The 19976-nt window shown below is 36.9% G+C and overlaps 11 protein-coding genes across 11 annotated transcripts; 7 read left to right on the top strand and 4 right to left on the bottom strand.

The window, feature by feature from the left end:
- Positions 1 to 10: 10 nt before the first annotated feature.
- Positions 11 to 2074, bottom strand: C9374_008366 (uncharacterized protein; the record flags this gene model as incomplete). The annotated part of the gene is made up of 1 exon (XM_044698434.1): positions 11 to 2074. The coding sequence occupies one exon, from the start codon at positions 2072 to 2074 to the stop codon at positions 11 to 13; it is 2064 nt and encodes a 687-aa protein (XP_044545485.1).
- A 443-nt stretch (positions 2075 to 2517) lies between these two features.
- On the top strand, positions 2518 to 2943 carry C9374_008365 (uncharacterized protein; the record flags this gene model as incomplete). Its single annotated transcript, XM_044698433.1, has 1 exon — positions 2518 to 2943. The coding sequence occupies one exon, from the start codon at positions 2518 to 2520 to the stop codon at positions 2941 to 2943; it is 426 nt and encodes a 141-aa protein (XP_044545484.1).
- Positions 2944 to 3194: 251 nt separating this feature from the next.
- On the bottom strand, positions 3195 to 4757 carry C9374_008364 (uncharacterized protein; the record flags this gene model as incomplete). The annotated part of the gene is made up of 1 exon (XM_044698432.1): positions 3195 to 4757. One exon carries the CDS (start codon positions 4755 to 4757, stop codon positions 3195 to 3197), a length of 1563 nt encoding a protein of 520 aa, XP_044545483.1.
- Positions 4758 to 5477: 720 nt separating this feature from the next.
- On the bottom strand, positions 5478 to 6437 carry C9374_008363 (uncharacterized protein; the record flags this gene model as incomplete). The annotated part of the gene is made up of 1 exon (XM_044698431.1): positions 5478 to 6437. One exon carries the CDS (start codon positions 6435 to 6437, stop codon positions 5478 to 5480), a length of 960 nt encoding a protein of 319 aa, XP_044545482.1.
- A 214-nt stretch (positions 6438 to 6651) lies between these two features.
- On the bottom strand, positions 6652 to 8031 carry C9374_008362 (uncharacterized protein; the record flags this gene model as incomplete). Its single annotated transcript, XM_044698430.1, has 2 exons — positions 6652 to 7058; positions 7131 to 8031. 2 exons carry the CDS (start codon positions 8029 to 8031, stop codon positions 6652 to 6654), a joined length of 1308 nt encoding a protein of 435 aa, XP_044545481.1.
- Positions 8032 to 9427: 1396 nt separating this feature from the next.
- On the top strand, positions 9428 to 11511 carry C9374_008361 (uncharacterized protein; the record flags this gene model as incomplete). The annotated part of the gene is made up of 2 exons (XM_044698429.1): positions 9428 to 11227; positions 11299 to 11511. The coding sequence occupies 2 exons, from the start codon at positions 9428 to 9430 to the stop codon at positions 11509 to 11511; spliced, it is 2013 nt and encodes a 670-aa protein (XP_044545480.1).
- A 700-nt stretch (positions 11512 to 12211) lies between these two features.
- On the top strand, positions 12212 to 13906 carry C9374_008360 (uncharacterized protein; the record flags this gene model as incomplete). Its single annotated transcript, XM_044698428.1, has 3 exons — positions 12212 to 13239; positions 13282 to 13672; positions 13715 to 13906. The coding sequence occupies 3 exons, from the start codon at positions 12212 to 12214 to the stop codon at positions 13904 to 13906; spliced, it is 1611 nt and encodes a 536-aa protein (XP_044545479.1).
- A 714-nt stretch (positions 13907 to 14620) lies between these two features.
- On the top strand, positions 14621 to 14962 carry C9374_008359 (uncharacterized protein; the record flags this gene model as incomplete). The annotated part of the gene is made up of 1 exon (XM_044698426.1): positions 14621 to 14962. One exon carries the CDS (start codon positions 14621 to 14623, stop codon positions 14960 to 14962), a length of 342 nt encoding a protein of 113 aa, XP_044545478.1.
- A 97-nt stretch (positions 14963 to 15059) lies between these two features.
- C9374_008358 (uncharacterized protein) lies at positions 15060 to 18412 on the top strand (the record flags this gene model as incomplete). The annotated part of the gene is made up of 2 exons (XM_044698425.1): positions 15060 to 17810; positions 17951 to 18412. 2 exons carry the CDS (start codon positions 15060 to 15062, stop codon positions 18410 to 18412), a joined length of 3213 nt encoding a protein of 1070 aa, XP_044545477.1.
- A 209-nt stretch (positions 18413 to 18621) lies between these two features.
- Positions 18622 to 19024, top strand: C9374_008357 (uncharacterized protein; the record flags this gene model as incomplete). Its single annotated transcript, XM_044698424.1, has 2 exons — positions 18622 to 18681; positions 18752 to 19024. The coding sequence occupies 2 exons, from the start codon at positions 18622 to 18624 to the stop codon at positions 19022 to 19024; spliced, it is 333 nt and encodes a 110-aa protein (XP_044545476.1).
- A 72-nt stretch (positions 19025 to 19096) lies between these two features.
- C9374_008356 (uncharacterized protein) lies at positions 19097 to 19841 on the top strand (the record flags this gene model as incomplete). The annotated part of the gene is made up of 2 exons (XM_044698423.1): positions 19097 to 19156; positions 19290 to 19841. 2 exons carry the CDS (start codon positions 19097 to 19099, stop codon positions 19839 to 19841), a joined length of 612 nt encoding a protein of 203 aa, XP_044545475.1.
- Positions 19842 to 19976: the final 135 nt, after the last annotated feature.

Genomic DNA, 19976 nt, shown 5'->3' with positions numbered 1-19976 from the left:
AGCCTCATTTTTATCTCGGTTGTATCTCAAGAACCTCAATAGTCAAGTACTCATTCTTGTAGTGTCTAAAGAATTCGAGCAAAGAAGGATACTTTGTCAAATCGTCCCGTGTGATTGGTTGGATATATTCCGTGTTGAAGTGGAAGTAAGTGGCCAGAGGTTTAAGCTGAGTGTACGACGAGTTCCGAAGTAGTTTGGCATTTAAATGTTTGGGTCCAACAACCAAAATTCTATCATTGTGCATAAATTGTTCGTTGATGGTGTGAAGGAGGGTTTCTGGATTTTCAACACCTGCTAAATCTGTGACAGATATCTTGGTTGGAATGAAATAAGACAAAAGGTAATGAGGCGCCGAATATGTGTTGTGATAAACAATGCCAACCCTTCCTTCTATTTCTTTTGAATTTGGAGTTTGAGATTTCAGAATGATGGATGGAAGAGATGTTATGCTTGACACAACACCTACTTGATGAATCAATGTATAGAATATGGAAAGTAAGATTCCATGTAGGATGCAAAGAAAGAGAAACTTCTTGGTTTGTGCTGGCCAAAGATTTGAATTATCATTCGTTGAGGTGTTGGACACTTGACTGTCATTCTTTTTTTCTGAATAATCCATTCGTTCAAAGTCGTATCCTGACAATATCACCAAGCAGCAAAATGAAGGTAAAATAAAACGAGGCTCCTGATGTGGTACATAACTTAGAATTATTAATCCTGACAGGGCAGATAAAAATGCAATCCAAATAATATAAGGAATTTCAGTAATGCCAACAGCAGAGGAGTTCCAATGAGTGGAGAGGAATAGTCTAGATATGTATTTGGCAATCCATCTGAAAAGTCTAAAACAAAAAGCAAAATATGTAAATCCAAATAAGAGAGGTGAATTAATCAAAGAATGGATATATCTGGGATGAAGTGTATGAATGGCCAAATTTTCAACGTAAGAGTTGTAAATGATGTTGTTCAATGGCGCAATAACAATGCTTGAATTGAATATAGGGCTTAATGTCGGGTCGTTCCAATCGCTAATTAAGTTCAACTTATAAAGTAAGTATCTAAAAGAGCTCAAATAATTTGGTCGAGAAAAATACTTAAAGAAAAATATGCTGTCAAGAAGAATCAAGAAAGAGCAGGCCATCAATGCTGTAAATCCGAATGTTACAATATTTCTCGTTATGAACAAAAATTTTGTTTTGAATGAAGAATGCCATTGTTCAAACAGTGGTGAGAGTAACGACATCAGTGCAACTGGAGTAGCATAAAACGCAAAAATAAAGTTGCTGAAAAAGCCCAGCGAGAAAATGATTGCATTCCATAATAAATAAATGGTGCTTCCTGTTTCTCTTCTTTTCATCTCCATCAGCAAGAAAAGAGCAAATAATGCTCCTGATATTGTATTCGCAAAAGTTCTCGTCGAGAAGACCAATGTTGTTAGAAAGAATGAATAAATAGTGAATAAAAATAAGCTCTTTGACGATAGCGATCGCAAAGATGATCCTTTAAATTGATGTGACGCTTTGCAATCCCTCGAGCACAATAATTTCCACACAAACATGTCATTTAAAAAGGAAAGGAAGAACAATAAAATTTTTGGCGCATATAAAATAATTAGAGGTGAATATTGGTGTAATAATTGCAAATATTCATCTCGATCCAACATGCTCTTGCAAAATGACATGATTATTTTCACCACGTACAATGGAATTCCAGTGAATATCAAAGGAATTAAAGTATTTCTTTGAGGAAACTCAAATGTAAACTCCCATCTTAAAAAGCTTTCATCCAATACAGTTCCATTCATTGAGTTGTAAGTTGTAAGATTATTATTCCAACCCAAATCTACTTGTTGTTGATATAACCCCCTAAATACTATTGAAGAAGTAAATGAAGGAGATTGAAAAAATTCATCAGGAAAAATATATCCCATCGGAAAGATACACAAAAAGCGAATGATCAAGCTGAGTATGTAAGCTCCTCTCAAAATCCATTCCCATTCTTTCATCTTTTCATTCAACGAGAAGGTTGATTGTGTTGTTGCTGAATGAGAGCCTTCCGATGAAGCAAGAGGCATTTCTATAGGATGATGAAGCCTTTCTGAAGATGAAATATTTTTTAATTTTATTCAATCAAGCAAATTGGTGGCTCACAACAACTTCTATTTTCCTCGCAAGGACATTCATGAAAGAAGTGTTAAGAGAAAGACAACAACTCGGATGGCCATTTGATGAACAAGTTGTGTTGGAATCACCTGAGACTAGTATCTTGATGGCTGATGTCCCTTGTCAATCAAAAATTTATCATACCTATCCATCAAACATGTTTCGCGTCAAACAGAAGAAATTGTAAAATAAACTTGTCATCTTTGAGCGCCACCTACTCCTGTCATTACCTTGAACATTTTTCACACAGAATATTCCGTTGATGTGCCAGTCAACTTCAAATTTCTCAATGACGTATGGGCATTTTGCAAAAAAATCAACCACAAAAAAACACTTCCAACAACACACATAAACAATGGCAGGCGTAGCAATCAGCGATGATGTTGTCCAATCCTTCAACAACATGAAGCTCAAGAAGGAAGATACTCCATCACAAGCTATTAAATTCAAAATGTCCAACGATTTGAAGTCAGTTGAAGTTTTGGAAAAGGTCCCAAAGGGAACTTCATATGATGATATTGTTGCTTCTCTCCCTGAAGATGATTGTTTGTATGCTGTTGTTGATTTCCACTATGATAACGAGGATGGTCACCGTGAGAAGATGATTTTCATCAACTGGGCTCCAGTCAAGGCTCCAATCAAGAAGAAGATGGTCTACGCTGCTACTAAAGGAAGTGTGAAGGATAAGTTGGTTGGTATTTCATTGGAAATTCAAGCTACCGATAAGAGTGAAGTTGATTCCAAGACTGTTATTGATAAGTGCAACCTCATTTCTAAATAAATTGACACTCGTCCATGATAAAGACGATGTTGTAATTTTTGTATTATTGCCACTTTCATTGTTTTGATCGTTTTAAAAGAAGTTTTATGAGTGAAATGGCTCATCATGATTATACTGTATGATGTTGGCACCACTTTCGATTGAATCTTGGTCCGAACTGGTGTGTCATGATGACGTTCCAACGAGTAATAATTTTATTCAACGGTGGCTCTCGTGCCATTTACATTCCGAACTTCATTGTGTAATTATAATTAATTAATTTTGTGATACTTTTTTACAGATTCCTGCCATTCGTTCATGCTGTTAACGACTTGGACCGACGTCCTCTCTAGCCAACTCTCCTTGTTTGGTGCAATGAAACCATCAAGAGAAGCAATGTGACCTCCTCTCAAAGTGGTGACAAGCATTAATTTCTTGTTGTACAGGAATTCTTCGAATGGAATCGCTTCATATGTGGAAATTGGATCGTCTAGAGCATTGATGCAAATTGTGGGAATGGTAATGTTTTTGAGCTTGTCTTTGCAACTGTGAAAATTATAAAACTCTTCCACTGAATCGAATTTTGGATTCGATAAATGTCTGTTAATCTTATCATCCAAGTCTCTGGTTGAGCGGATGGTAGACAAAATTTGGACATACTCTTCGGGTAATAATCCCTTATTTCTCTCGTAGCACATGAAGCGCTCTTCAGCATATGCTTTATCATAAATTAATCTTTGGAAAAGGTTGGATTGTAATTTAAGGGTGGCAGCATTAAGGTCAAATGGATTTCCTATCGAAATAGCATACGCAAATTCGTTTCTTGACTCGTCATGATCATCATTTGGAAGAATTTTTTCATGATTCTTTAGTTTTTTAGCTCCTTGATATTTGGGTGCATTCTTTCCCACGTGCTCTGATAAATATGTAAGTAACGTGTTTGCCCCAAGTGACATTCCAACTCCAACCAATGTTTCATCAGGGCCAACCTCCTTTCTTACTAATTGAATAACGTTTCTAATATCCTTCACCGTGTGAGTAAGGCCTGGAATAACGTGAGTGGATGGAGAATGGTTTCGATTGGGTTGGTCCAAATCCACTGGTTCTCCTTCTGGAGTCACTGGATGTGTGGTATGGTGGCCGTGATGAATTGTAGTTGGTTCCGTTGGAGAAACAGATTTGTAATCCATCACCACACACCTGTAGCCTGCCTTAACGAAACTTGAAATTAAGTGTTTGACTCCAACAGCATTTGTTCCTCCTGACAAACCAGGAATGATGAATATTGTTGTGTTTGATTTTCTGCCAGATTGAGCATAATTCGATTGATTTCCTCTGCCGACTGCTCCCATGTTACTTGTTGATGCTTCAAGACTATTCGAAGCAGTATTTGTGAGCGATTCCGATGGTTCAAACCAATCCAAATTAATGATGGCTCCATCCTCAAACTCGTATTGATTTCGTTTCTTTTTAAAGGAGGATTCATCTTGATCATCAATAATATGGCGTACAGCTCCACCAAATGTTGTTTGAGCATGAGCATTAATCAACCATGGTGTTGGACAGAATCTCTTATTAAAATTCGGCACCGTTCTCTTTAAATGTTCCTGAAAAGCATCAGCATTATTGAGCACTTGCTGATTCGGAGAGTAAACCCATGGCTTTTGGCACACGAACAATCCATAGTATCCAATAAATCCCAAAACACCCCATTTCAACAATTTAGTTTTTGAATGTCTTTTAAAAAAGCTTTCTCGTTTCTTCTTTCTGAATTCATTGAAATATTCTCGTTGCTTGTTTGATGATGATGAGTATTGGCTTTGCTCCGAAGACATTTTTTAATTGACTGGAAAATTGCAATCCCGCACAATATCAAGCATGGTGCCTAGTGGTACTTTTTTAGGCATTCTGTAAAACTGTACTGTGCTTGATACAAGAAGGGTTGCTTGATAATGACAAAACATGTTTCATACAATGAAACTAGAGGTAGAGACCAATTTCAACAAACAGCTCATGTCCAATTATTATTTTTTTATGAATTGTTCGCAGGGTTTCCACAAACAGGCAGATTTGACAACCAAATACGGTGGAATCTCGTTAAAGTCCAAACACCCAGTAGTTAAAAGAGTTCAGGCTTGTTTCCTTGGCGAATAACCTTAAATGCATTCATGGAAATAAACTTGTTAACATGCATCAAACCTGGATATTGTGAAGCTACACATCCAATGTGACCAAGTTCAAGGGTAGTTGGGGCAACTATTCCGATACCAGTAATCTCCTCATTACAGTAATGCAGAATAAAAAATAACTTGTCTTTCAATCTGAACTAGTTTTGTAAGAAGCTTGTTTTCGTTTGACAGTGTGGAGATGGTTGCTTCAAACATTTGTAACCTGCGCGGAGTGGCTTTTTCTCTCCTAATAAAATTGATTTCAACGTTATCGGTGCCAGCTCTGTATAATTGAAGAATCATTCCGGTGTATTGCCCGTTATTTTGTGCAACGGTCTTAAAAATCGCTGGAAACTGTTTTTTGTTTATCCAAAAAGGATTTTCAATTTACATGTCTGATGCTTTTTCCAAGTGAATCAAGACTTGGCCTTCGTAGAGGCACCCAATGTTTCTCTTAATGGAGTTGATATCCCTCTTCATATCCTTTATATCAATCTTCATATCCTTTATATCATTCTTCATATCCTTCATTTCATTCCTCATTTCCATGATACAAGTTGCAATAATGAGTAAAACCTGATGATAAGATGACTTTTTCAACTCTTCATATAAATCGGAATGTGCGGTTTGAGAAGAATTAATAACACAATTTCCAGTACCAGAAATTGCAGGCTCAAGAAGCGGAAGGCAACGTTGTTGACTATTCTTTACACCGTTATCACCAGAAACCATCTCCATTGGGTGTTCATCTTCTATTACTTCTTGATGGATGTTTGATGCACTTGTTCCTGCCTTGTTGCTAAGATTAAGCGAACTAATATTAGCTGTGGGCGGTTGGTTCTCCGAAGGTAATACAGAAGGTCGGTCTTTTCTGTTGTTAAGGGGAACGGTCTTCATTTTTGAGTTGTTTTCCCCAAGAATGGCCTTGGTGGCGGCTTTGGAAGCTTTTTTATCCTTCTTTGCTCTCTCCTCCAATACTCCCTTGATGTGAGTAATATATAGGTTTCTATTCTCAATGACTCCCTTAACGGAGAGTGGTAACTCCTTTTTTTGAGATGCAAGTGATGAAAAATCATCAACTCCCATGTCATGCAAATAAGAGAGCTTTAGTGGATTGGAAATTTCCTTCCGAAGTACATTCATGCATATCAAGTAAAGTACTCGTTTTGATTCGTTTGGATTTTCCGTACCGTTCAAGAACTTATCTAAAGCCATTTGTTTTTCCTGAAGAGAAACCGCTTCATCAGCCAGTGTTTGGTAGAGCTCTAGACTCATTGGAACAGCACCAAGAATTGCCAAATCCAAACCATAAGTATTAAGCTTGGAAAGAGCTGCTTTTAAACTCATTCTCTTTAGTTAAGGTATTTTTTTTGAACGTTCAAAGCCTTACAGTTTCGTACGAGACAACATTTCATTTGATCAAACTTCAAGATAACCAATATCACCCAGAATCTGAATATCATATAAGATACATCGAACCATTAACTCTCTCATAATCTGCTTTCAGTGTTGAAGTTTGTTGTAGTGATAAAATACGTGCTTAATTGTGAATGAACAAAACTCAAAGAAATTGAATATCTGTAAACTGTTGATCGTCAAGTAATTGTTGATACAAGAGTTGTAGTCTTCCTAATAATTGAGTAGGTGTGGAAATAACCTTATTGACCAAAATATAAGTATCACCCCTAATTTCAATTTTAACAAACGTGTGTTGAGAGAGCGACACATTAAATATTTGAAAAGGTGTGTGATTGGTTTGAGAAGAAGTTTGGTATGGTGTTATGAAAATTGGCATTAATCCAGTATGAAACACTCTCCCTTCTTTAGATGAAATAAATATTCCACTACTGTTTCCACATGCCATATATTGAATGTCATCTCCAGGAGAAAGATTAAAGTCGATTTTTGTAAATCCGTTAATATCAGAGTTTGTAATGCCAATTCCTAATTCTCCATCTTCTTGAAGACCTTTAAAATGTTAGTTCAATACCCAATTCCATACTGCTTGTCAAAACAATTGCACATGAATTCCTAACTTACCAAATGAATAAATTTCATTGGACATGGTCATTACAAATGAAAAGCCATAACTAGATGTCATTGTTTTCACACTCATGCTTTGTTCTTTAGAAAAGAACTCAATTAAAATTGGTGTTTTCACACATATTGTTGTGCTTGGAACTTGAGGACCCAATTGACCAAATTCTGTATATCCACAACCATATAATTGCTTCACATGATTCGTTTTTTCACTTGCAGTGGTTACGAAAAACGTATTGTACTCCCCACAATAGATTGTTTCCAGTTCAATTTCGCCTTTTCCGAACATTTGTAATTGTGTTGGAACCAAGACAACATTTTCTTGCTCCTCACCAATTCCTAGTTGTCCCCAATGGTTCTGTCCAAATCCAAACACTTCAGAATCTTCAGTCAACACCATTGAATAGAAGTTTCCACATTGAATTTTCCTAATTTTCATTAAAGAAAGAGATGTAATTTTTACAAAATCCAATTGAGTAATATTATTTCCAATACCTAGTTGACCATCATCATTTTCTCCAATTCCATACACTCCATCACTTGTGATAAAAAACGTAAAATAAGCTCCAGAAATCATTTCCAATATTTTCAAATTTCTTTCGTTGAAAAAATCAATTCTTTTGAACTCTGAATTCATTCCATATTTATCTGTTGGAACATCCTTATTTCTGGTAAATCCCCACAATTCTTCACGTGTTTCGGATAAAGCATCTTTGAATAGAAAATAGCTCCTCCACAAGGATGGAGAAAATTGTGAAATTATCGGAATGACGAGATCCGTCTCAGGAATGAGAGCTCTCATATTTGTGAGTGGATTAGTGGGTGTAGCCAGTGCTGGTGGGCATGTATCCCTTTTTGAAAGCCACATCAAGTGATACAATTGAGTGGATTCAAATAACATTTTTTTGAATTTAATGTTCAATTTTTCACCCTGCGTTTTGTATCATTTTTGAAGTGTTGCGCTTGTTGTGAGCTAGCCATCCAAATTAACTTTGATCTTTCAAATATTGCTGGGACTGTTTGCTCTTTTGTTGAAATACTGTGATTTTTTCATTCCCTAATCGTTTCAATTTTAAGTATACGAGTTGAGTCTCTTCATTTCATCGTTGTATCGTTGAATAGGACAGACACACCAAAGAAGCTTCAGCAAAATTCGTCCATGTCTACCATAAACTTGGGAAGTCTCCTGAATTTTCACTCAATCATCTACAGTCCATCACATCTCTTGAACTTTTTCGATGCTCTGTCATAACTTCTAAAACTGAGTTCCAATAATCTCAATAATTCTTGAGGTAATGTGGATTCATTTCTGATACCAGAATGGACAAGTTTATGGTAGAAGTTGAATTAAAACACTGACCCATTCTTTGGAATGATATAGAACTTGTTATCCCGAGTCAACATTTGGAATGTGTTCTCAGTCCCAGTGGAAAAAGCGATCAATGTCTCCAGAAGGAGCTCGAACAAGAGAGACGAAACAGAAGCAACAAACAACTCAGCACATAGCACCAAACAAAGCAAAAGGATGGAGATTTTGCAAAACCCTGCTGAACAATTAACGGGTGATCAATATATATCAATTTTGATCAGAAAAAGAAGTGTCATCTGTGCATCCAATTTGAAACTGCCAAATAAGTGTAATTTCCAAAACAGAACCGAGAACGAAAAATTCCTTATTAACCAACTTTTTTCAAAACCATTTTAAAATACCCAGCTCTTTAAATATCCTTTTCCAAAGTTCCCATACTATCCATGTGGCATCCCTTTACGCTCTAAAACCTCATGGTCGATTTTGGATCGAAACACCATATGATTGAAGTTTTGTTTGCGAACACAGCAACTGAACGAATTCCTTACATCAACTGGAACAACCCAATCTCAAAGAAAAACCATCGAAACCAAAGGTTTTGTTTCCAATGAAATCAAAAGCCGTCAGCACGTTCAGCATGACCTCTTCCTTGCAAATCAAAACAAGTGCGAGTTGGGAAAGTTCTTCCTCATCCACAACATCCTCTCAACGACTTTTACCTCAAGATATCTTGGAGGATGAAACTCCTCAATTACGCATCAACAACAACAACAAGTCCAACACAAAACATCCAACAACAAACGAAAGATTCAAATGAAACACGATCAATGTTTACTCATGAAAGCCTCATCTTCCGTTCAATCCATCTTAACCTCGGGTGTGGATACGTACTTCTCGAGAGACGGAAGATCCTGCTGGAGGATTCAAATCATCAAGCAGCAAATCAGATGGAGCCCACGCAACAAGTGCTACTCCTCATCAATGTATCATGAATGCTAATGCTCTTATTCCTTCATCACCACAAGATTTGGGATCTTTTGCATCATCCTCGGGGTCCTTCAATTCAACATCAAAGATTTATTATGTAATGTCGAAATGGGTGAATGACATTGCTCGATGTACTCTGCAACTCACCACTTCTCCGAATGTCATTCCCGTTTCAATTTTGGGTCAATATCTGCTCGTCCTTCTCTATTCATGGTACTTTTTGGATTACTGTTCCTTTGCAGTGGTGGCCGTCACTTGTCTCATAGGTGGGTTCAAAGGTCGGAAATATATCAAAGTGTTTAGTCGAGACAGTCACTTGGTTCCTACGACTGTAATTGAGGAACGAAATCGTCTCATCGTCTGCCTCATTCTCTTCTCCATACGTTACTATTTTCTTTCTCAAATGAAAATTGTCATTATTCCCTTGTATTTCATTTCAGTCATGACCACCACTATTTTACGAAGGAATAGTCTTTGGTGGTCCATTGCACCCATGCTCTTTGTCTTTTCTCAATTCATCATTGAAACAAGTACTCAGTTATTAAGGGAAGGATGGAATGCAAAGAGTGTTCAAATATGTACAGAAAACTTGTCCTTTGTCATTGTGATTCTGCTATTTACTTTCTTCACCATCACAACAGGGATGAATCTAAAGAGCAAACTGAACAAGTTGGAACAAACGAGTGAACAATTAGAACAAGCACTGAGTGCCAAACAAACTTTTTTAAGACACATTAGTCATGAATTTAGAACACCATGTCTCTCTTCATTGGGAAGCGTCGAACTCTTGAAAGAAACCACTCTCACGGAATATCAGAGAGATTTGGTCGAAACGATTGCGTCAGCAGATGGAATTTTGTTGAATTTAATTGAAGACATTTTGACGTTGGCTAAAATTGAACATGAAAAAAAGTTGGAAGAGAAGGAAGAAATTGTCGACACTTCAAAATATGTTCAAGAATTTAGTTTGGGACATTGTGTGAAAATGATTGGAAATATTATCAAGAGTTATTCCACACAATTCAATGTGAATGTTTTGGTCAAAATTGATGAAATGACCAAAGATATTGTTGTGAGAGCAAATCAAACAAGAATTCATCAAATTATTTCAAATTTAATGACAAATGCAGTGAAAGCCTCAAAATCAGGAGATGATGTTGAATTGATTTGTGAAACGAATTGCAATGAAAAGAAATTGGTGAATGGAGTGATGGAACAAGATGTGATTTTCAAAGTGAAAGATCGAGGAGTTGGAATTCCAAAAGAGAAACAACAAGTCATATTTGAACCTTTTTCTCAATTACATAATGTGAATGAATCGATTTATCCAAGTTCTGGTCTTGGATTGAACACTGTGTTGCACAATGTCACTTCCATGAGAGGAACTATTCATCTGGAATCTGATGTTGGAAAAGGTTCTGAATTCACAGTCACTCTGCCACTTGAAATTGTACCTTCTCCATCCTTAGTCAATAGTCCAATGACTTGTAGTTTAGAAGAAGAACAGTTGAAGAAACAGCTCACAAATCCTGGGGTTTCCGAATCCGTGGACATCGATCCATCTCTAAAGAAACAACTCTCCATTCAAGAGAATTATTTGAAATTATTTGCTACTTCGGACCGAACTGTTGTGTCCAAGAATAATGCTCAGATCATCATTGCCGATGACAATGCCATTAATCGAAAGGTCATTGTCAAGTTGATTGAAAGTTTGGGATATGAGACCGATGCAGTGTGTGATGGAAAGCAACTCATTGAGAACATTGATGAGAAGAGACACAAATTAGTATTTACAGATATTGTAAGTATTAACCAACGTTGAAACACTGTTTCACTCATGCTCTCTTTATTATATGTAAACACACAACTCAGAATATGCCAAATTTAAATGGATTGGAAGCAGCAAAATTCATTAAGGCCAAATTCAAAGATCGTATTCATATTGTAGCACTCACAGGAGATGTCTTGTTGGAAACACCTCCATCCATTTTTGATTCAGTGATTACGAAACCATGTCGGAAAGCAACACTCAAGAAATGCATTGAAAGTATTCCATCTCTCATAGCTTGTAAACATGATGATTGAGAAAATAAATAAACGAATTCGTATCATAACAACCACCTAAAGCCTTCTTTCGGAAAGCTCATGGACGGACGCTCGTCATTTATGTAACGTCTTCTAGAGCTCAAAAGGGAAGGTGAGATCTCCATTTCAAGAGTTAGCAAGCGCTGAAAAATCACCAAAAAAAATACCTCGCACGTTCCATGATTGCTTCGTCGAACAACAACTACTTGAATAAAGCGGAAAGAAGTGTTAATTCGTTCAGGAATAACGACATAAACTCAACAGCGAATATTCACTGGCCACTTGTTTCTTCAACAACTACGAACACAGAGGCAACTATATATTCCCTCATCAACATGAACATGAGGTTTTGGATACATTGCCATCCATATCCTCGTTTTTCTCCTCGTCTCCTTTGGACGATGAGCTTTCATCTATATCAACAAGTACGTCCAGCAATTCGTTTAAAATTGAGGACCGATTGGAAGAAGATTTTGAGCAATTGTTGATGGAAGAAACTCCACCAGAACTAGTTCCGTTATTTAAATTTAACAGTTTTTTGTTGACAACTGATGGAAGATGGGCAGTGTGGCTATCCATTCTTGTTCAGCATGTTGTTTTCTTATTTTATGGATATTATTTTCTAAATCTCTTTTCAACAATTGTGCTCCTTTCATCGACAGTACTTGCATGGCCTATTAAGAAATTATTTGACAAGAACATGCAGAAACGAAAGCCCGAGGTCATTTGTGCTGAAGAAAGAAATGCATTTCGCAGTGGTTTTACACTATTTTTAATCAGGTTTATAATCCTCAGACAGCACAAAATCATGCTACTACCTCTGTACATTATATTAGCAATTGCAACTACTAAATTTACAAAGTATAGCGTATTGTGGTCGTTCACACCTCTCTATTATACTTCAGCTTTATTTATTGTGGATTCGGTTTATATATTTGCGTGTTTCGGCTTTTCTGAACTATGTGTTACGTCTCTGCTTGAAAATATAATATTCTTAGTGGTCATACTATTGATCAGCTTTTCAATTGCAATCATTGGAATTGATCAGAAAAGCAATGTGAAAGCACTGGAAAATACTAGTATTCAACTCAAAATGAGTCTCCTTGAAAAGCAAAAGTTTTTACGATCTATTTCACATGAATTTAGATCTCCTTGCTTGTCATCATTAGGCAGTGTGGAATTGCTTAGAGAGACGAGCTTAACAGAGTATCAACGAGACATGGTTGAAACAATAGCTTCGGCAGACGAAATACTTTTGAATTTAATAGAGGACATTCTGAAAGCAGCTAAAAATGAGCACGAAAAGAAGGTCGGCCACGTTGAAGAAACAACTAAAACGATGAAAAATTGCCAAGAATTTAGTTTAGGGTACTGTGTGAAAACTATTGGTAATATTATTAAGAGTTATGCCTCGCCCTTTAATGTCAGTGTGGTGGTCAAGATAGACGATCAACTCAAAGATATGGTCGTGAGAGGAAACCTCACAAGAATACACCAAATTCTGGCCAATTTGCTGACTAACGCAGTCAAAGCATCAAAGTGTGGTGGAACAGTTCAGCTTATTTGTGATGTTGAATTACACGACAAAAGTGCGTCGGCAGTAACAACGGAACAAACAATTGTTTTTACTGTCATTGATCATGGAGTTGGAATCCCTAAGGATAAACAACACAAGATATTCGAGCCATTCACTCAGCTCCACAATGTGAATGAAACTGTTTACAAAGGGTAAGTTTTTTGTTTACAGAGTAGGGTGCTATTTGGTGTTAGGTCTGGTTTGGGCTTAAATACCGTTTTACATTACGTACAAGCTTTACGAGGCTCCATTCATCTGCATTCCGAGATTAATGAAGGGACCGAATTTGCAGTTTCTCTTCCTTTGGAAGTTGTGAATGCCAATAGCTCATCCAATGACGGTGCGAAAGATGGAGTTGTTGTGAAAAAACATCTATTCAAACAAGCAGTTGTCTCAAACCCTGAGAACACCACCATCTTCAATTCTAATGCAAAGATAATAATCGCGGACGACAATTCGGTAAACAGAAAGGTCATTGGGAAACTCATTGAAAGTATGGGGTTTGAGTATGACGTAGCAAGCAACGGTCGCCAGTTATTGGATGGTTTTGATGAAACAAGGCACAAACTTGTTTTTACAGATATTGTAAGTACCAACCGCTCTTAAATAATTAACAACGTGGTAAAGAACATGCCTGACATTAATGGGGTTGATGTGGCCAAAATACTTCGTTCCAAATTTAAAGAACGTGTGAAAATTGTTGCTCTGACTGGAGATGCCATGTTTCAACCACCTCCACATCTGTTTGATGTTGTGATTTTGAAACCTTGTCAAAAATCGGTGCTCAAAAGTTGTATTGACAGCGTCTCATTTGACTGAGGGCCAAGATTAGCTCAAAATTAATTTTTTAATTTTTTTCAATTGTCAGAAGCTAAATTTGGGTGGCTGAACGAATTCACAAATAGAATGTTTTCTAAAATACTTCTTGTTTCGACGATATTAAGATCAGGCAACAAGAAGGAAGATCCAGCAACGATGTTCTCAAAAAAACCATCCAAGTTCTTCCCATTCCGTGTGAGATCTGGTTTATTGGTGTTATTTTCCTGGCTGCACATGCCTTAGCGTGCTTCTGGTTCAAGGAGAGACCTCCTTTGACAAGATCTTGTTAGATATCCTTTCGGTGCCAATCCAATCGCCTTATGGATTTCCAACCATTTCCAAAGAGATTAGCGTCTCAAAATCAGCCTGTGTACAATTCGTCTATTCTTCCAGTCAAAGTATGGAACATGGGAGATTTGTATGCCTTTGATGAACAGTGTGCGCTTCACAATTATACATTCTCTGTAATCAAAAGCTTTGGAGATCGATTTCAGCTCATAAATGGAAGAAACAAAGCGAGAGCTTGACCATCGGGAAGTGTGAAAATGCAGCTCCAAAGTACAACTCGCGTCTCCTGTATTGCAAGCCTCTGAATGTTTATGGTCAACCAATTCCTGATGGATTTACTGTGTGTGTCCAAATCTGTTGGGCTCCAATGGCACTCAGCTTACAATGAGTGTTGAAATAGATCCCTTTCTACAATGTTCTTTCAACATGGACCCTCAATGTCGTTTAAAACCTTATCCAGGACAAGTTGCGCTGTTCATTCACCCTGGAAATTTAACTGTTGCAGAATATGAACAGGAGCAGAAAAGAAAACAAAAAGAGGATTTGCAGAGAAAAAGTGAATTGGTTGGTTATGTGATGGGAGGTGTGCTTGTTGGATGTATTCTGATAGTGATTGTTGTGGGAATTGTTGGATATTTATGGTATCAAAGAAGATGGATCAATTATCTACGTCAAGAAAGCAAACCTTCGTCCTTGGAGGAACATCATGAAATGTATGAGGAAATACATTCTCAAAAGGTCGATCGAATGGAATTGAGTGACGAATAACTTGCTCACCTTTGTTTGCATTCACACAATAAAGCACTAGTGACCTGCAGTTTTCAAGATTTGGGTTTTTGTTCGGAGAGCGTTCAGCTTAAAAAAAATGAGAAGAAGCCTTTCTTCATGCTCTTCCTCGTTCAAGTCATCTGTACGAAAGATTACTTCCGCTGGTCATCGCCCCTTCCATGATGTCAATACGAGAACAACCTCTGTTTTGAATCATACATTATGCGGAGGTGCAAATATGAAAAATGGATCGGATCATGATGACTTTTCGTTAATTAATTGTTGTTCATCATCATCAATGAGAAATTACCATAGTCGGGCTAATGACAGGTATAATTCTCGTTCAAAAACTAGAAATGTAGTCGAGGAACAAAAGCCAAACACCGTAAATTTAGAACAAGTTCACGATACTATCAAGAGAACATTTAACAGCAATGAATTGGATTGTATTTTCAAGCCTAAGAGCATTTGTGTCATTGATGACTTTAATCCTGAAATTCATTCATCTCCTGTTCCTGTTCCGAATGATAGCATTAGTAGTACACTTGCAAGAAATGTGTTGTGGAATTTAATGTCAGTCTCTCAAGTTAAAGTTTATGCTGTCTCAAAGCACGTGGAAAGAGTATTGCAAGATCCAAACAGCAAGCGTCGTCCTCATTTATTAGGAGTTCAAATGTATTCTTCATTGGGCGAGCTTTATGACAACAAAGCAAGCTCCAGCATCCCTCTGAAATTAGATTTAGCAGTCATTTGTTGTCACCAAGTTGAAACCATGTTTACTGCTCTGGAAGAATGCATCAAACATGGTGTAAAAGGTTGTGTGATTATTGGAAGCGTTTACAGCAAATTCTACGAAAAGTTTGCTGAAAATCAAGCAGCAAACATTGAGAAGATGAAGGACATTCTTAGAGGCTCGGAACTGAGAGTTATTGGACCTGGAATGGGTCTCATTACACCACTGATGACATCTTCTGGCCAATATCATGTCGGAGAAATTTACAATAACTTTTTGAACATCACACCAACAAACAGAAGCTCAGAGCTCACTCGTGGTAAAGTGGCAATTATTTCTCAGTCGGGAGCTTTGGCAACCACAATTTTGGACTGGAGTTTGAAGCAAGGCGGTGGGCTGAGTGGATTTGCTTGTGTTGGAGCTGACCAAGTTGATGTCAATTTTGCCGACATGGTAGAACATTTCGGAAATGACAATAACACTGATGCCATATTGTTGTACATTGAAGATTTGGGAAATAATGAACACATCAAGAGATTTGCTAGCGCTGCCAGAAGCGTTGCTCTGAAAAAACCAATAATTGCTATGAAAATGAATTCTAGTAATAGAAGTGAGGACAACCATTTGAACGCTCTATTTGAACGAGTTGGTATTCTAAGAGTTAACTCTATTGAAGAAATGTTTTACATGTCCCAAACAATTGGAAAACAAGCAATAACAAAAGGAAATACTATTACAGTAATTTCAAATTCTGGTGGAGCTGCTACACTTGCCGTTGATGCCATTTACCAATCCGAAATTACCGAGCTAGGATCTTTGTCACCAAAGAGTGCTAAATTATTGCAAGAAAGTGGAATTGATGTTGAAGAGGCATTACTTTCTGGTAAAAAAGCAATTCCTGTCAATATCAGAAACACAGCTACTCCAGAGCAATATGTTGCAGCCCTTGATATCGTTTACAACGACCCAAAGACTGACAGCGTGTTGGTAATGTTGACACCCCAAACAAGAACAGAACCAACCCGAACAGCGCAATTCCTACAACGTTATATCGTTGAAAAAACAAAAGAAGGAAAGTTGTCGAAACCAATCATGTGTTGTTTTATGGGCGGCAGAGACGTCGAAGCTGGTAGAAGTATTTTGTTGAATTCTGGTATTCCTGCATTTGCATTCCCTGAAATTGCAACCAAAGTTTTCCAATACAACTACAGATATTCTAAGAACTTGGAAAATCTCTATGAAGACCCAAGTTTGTTGGACAATGACCATGAAAGTCAAAACGACGCTGAAGCCAAAATGAAAGCTAGAGAATACATCAAGTCGCTCCAAAAACAAAATCCTAACAAGGAGTTACTCAATGAATTCGAAAGCCAGCAACTTCTCTCTATTTATGGAATCGATGTACCTCAAACCAAGGTGGCTACTACAGTCGAAGAGGCTGTGGAGGCTGCCAAGTTAATTGGATTTCCAGTTGTGTTAAAAATTCACAGTGTAGATACAAGCATTTCAAAATTAGATATTGGAGGCGTTATTGTTGGATTGAGCGACGACAAACAAGTTAGACAAGGTTTCATCTCCATCAAACAAGCAGCTGAAAAGAGCAATGTTAAATTTACTGGTGTAACTGTACAAAACGATTGCAAGAAACTAGTTGCAAGCAAGAAGGACTCCATCGCTTTTGAGTTGTATATTGGTGCTGAAGTGGATCCTCAATTTGGACCTGTTATTTCATTTGGAACAGGAGGTTCACTTCATCAAATTTACAAAGACAAGAGTTTTGGTATTCCACCTCTTACCGCTCCTTTAGCTTATCAAATGCTCAGAAAAACAAAGATTTCAGATGCTCTTGTTGAGAGATTCAGAAATAAGCCAGCAATTGATATCGAGGGCTTAAAGACGTTGCTTGTAAAATTTAGCAAGATGGTGCTCGATAATTGTGATCTGATTAAGAGCTTTGAAATTAATCCTCTGCAAGCCTCTGCCACAGAGAGAGAAAAGATATTTGTGGCCTTGGATTGTAAGATGCTTCTTCACAAACCTTCGACTAAAAAGACACAACCAGTCATACGATCTTACGAAAGAAAATATGTTACCAAATTCAATGATGATATTACGGTCAGACCTCCAAGTTCAGTGATTTCAAGAAGCTCATGTCCTTCTTTGCCAATCTTTCACCAAAAACATTGGAAACAAGTCTGAGAGAAACAGCACTTCGGTCTCAGTATGCCCTTGCATTCCTTAACCTCAAAAATCAGTACAATAAGGCCAAGAATGATGCTCCTCAACCATTGGATCCATATGCTCTAACTCTTACCACTGAATCTGACTCAAAGACCATTTATCAAGAATTGGTTCAGTTTGTTTCAAGTGATTTTGATCGAGAAGTTGTGTTATTTGCTATCGATAAGAGAAGCAAGGCAGTCATTGGAATGGGAGTTTACACGATTTTACAAAAATCCATTATCAGTGGAAGAAAACGAAAAGCAGAAGTGGCTTTATTGATTGGAGAGCAAGCTCAAGGAAAAGGTATTGGAAAATACATTCTTGATCAATTGATTCAAATTGCCAAAAATGAAGGCAATATTTCTCAAATGATTGCCTATGCCAATGAATCGAATGTTGGTATGCTTAAACTTTGTGCCAGAGCTGGATTCCAAGTTCAAGAAAATGAAGAATTAGCCAACCAAGGAGTCATTGTATCTACTTTAGATTTGTAAATTATTTAACAGCAAATGTGTATTAATTAAAGCGTAACCAGCTCGGTACGCTGGTATTGATATATGTTATACTCAAATAAGGAGACAGAATCAGCAATGGGTTATTATTAAAGGATCCATTTCTCAACATTTATATTGGATGGATCAATGAATGTCAAACCAAAAAGGAAATCGCATTCATGTCAAAATACAAAGGCATCATGAAAAAAATGACCACACAACTTCATCTATTTGTCAAGCAATTGCCAGCCAGTGAAGAAGACCCAGCTGTAAGTTCTTCTTCTTTCAACATTCTTTCGCAATTCAATGTATTGTCTCATCATTCCCACAAATTTAAAGGAAATTTTCATCAAATCTCAGAATACAACTTCAAGTGAATTTGAAAAAGTCTTTTCGGACACAACGGGTGAAGTAGAAAAGGAATTAGTACTTGATCTTCCCCAGCCAACCATTGCACGAGCACACAAGATTGAAATTAAGGTTGTGTTACCAGAAGTTGGATTTGAAAAAGTATTACCAGCATTTAATTTGACAGATGATGGATGTTATATTTTGCTTGATTGTTCCCAAGGATTGAGATACAAACAAAAACACACATCAAAATTTGATTAATTCTTTGTGCATTAAATTTCAGAGTGAGCATAAAAGTACTTTTCCGAATGCTGTCACAAATCATTCAAAAAAATGTCAACAACTCTGCATCTGAATATTTATCATCTTCCTGCTTCAACCGATTGCCCAGCAGTACGTACTACCATTTCATCAACATCCTCATTCTCCTTCTCCATTCAATTTCTATTTTTGTTCAACACTCTTGAAATATTTTACAATTTCATTAATTTTCATCATCATTGAAAATAATAATTTTTTAAATCAGACAATTTATGTTCGAAATGTAAATCTAGACACAGAATTTGAAAAAGTATTTTTTGACAATTCGGGAGAAGCCAACGAACAAGTTGTTCTCGATCTTCCACTTCCATCATCTTCTCGAGATCATAAAATTGAAATTAAGCTCTCTCTTCAAGAAGTAAATCTCGAAAAGAAATATACATTTAATTTGACAAGTGACGGTTCCTATATTTTACTCGATGGGTCACAAGGTATTCGTTTCAAACAACGATTTGATGATAATTTCGGAGCTGCCTACGCACTAACTAAACACTCATCTTCTCAAAGTAGTATTTCTGGAAATAAGAAAAATTTCAAAAAATCAACTCAACAAGCAGGATTTGAATACCATGTTGAAAGTGGAGAGAAAAATTTCAACAAACTTGCTACAGAAGGCCAAGTAAGAAGTCTAAAAACAGAAGCTAAAAAGAAAGATACAACGATAGAGGATTTAGAGAAATTAGCTTCTCTGAGAGATGCTGGAATTTTAACAGAGGATGAATTTGTCATCAAAAAGAGAATGATTCTTGGTATTTGAATTGTCAAACATTTATAAATATATTGTAATAATATTATACTGCTCAATACAGTAAAATTGCTAGTAATGTTATAACAATGTTCGAATTATTAAATTTAGAATTCAAATCGTTGTTGCGTTTTTAATAAAAAAAAA

Source organism: Naegleria lovaniensis (assembly GCF_003324165.1).
Source record: "Naegleria lovaniensis strain ATCC 30569 chromosome Unknown tig036, whole genome shotgun sequence".
NCBI classification, from domain to species: Eukaryota; Heterolobosea; class Eutetramitea; order Acrasida; family Naegleriidae; genus Naegleria; species Naegleria lovaniensis.
Note: the sequence above shows the minus strand (reverse complement) of the source record. Positions and strands in the feature narration are given on the sequence as shown.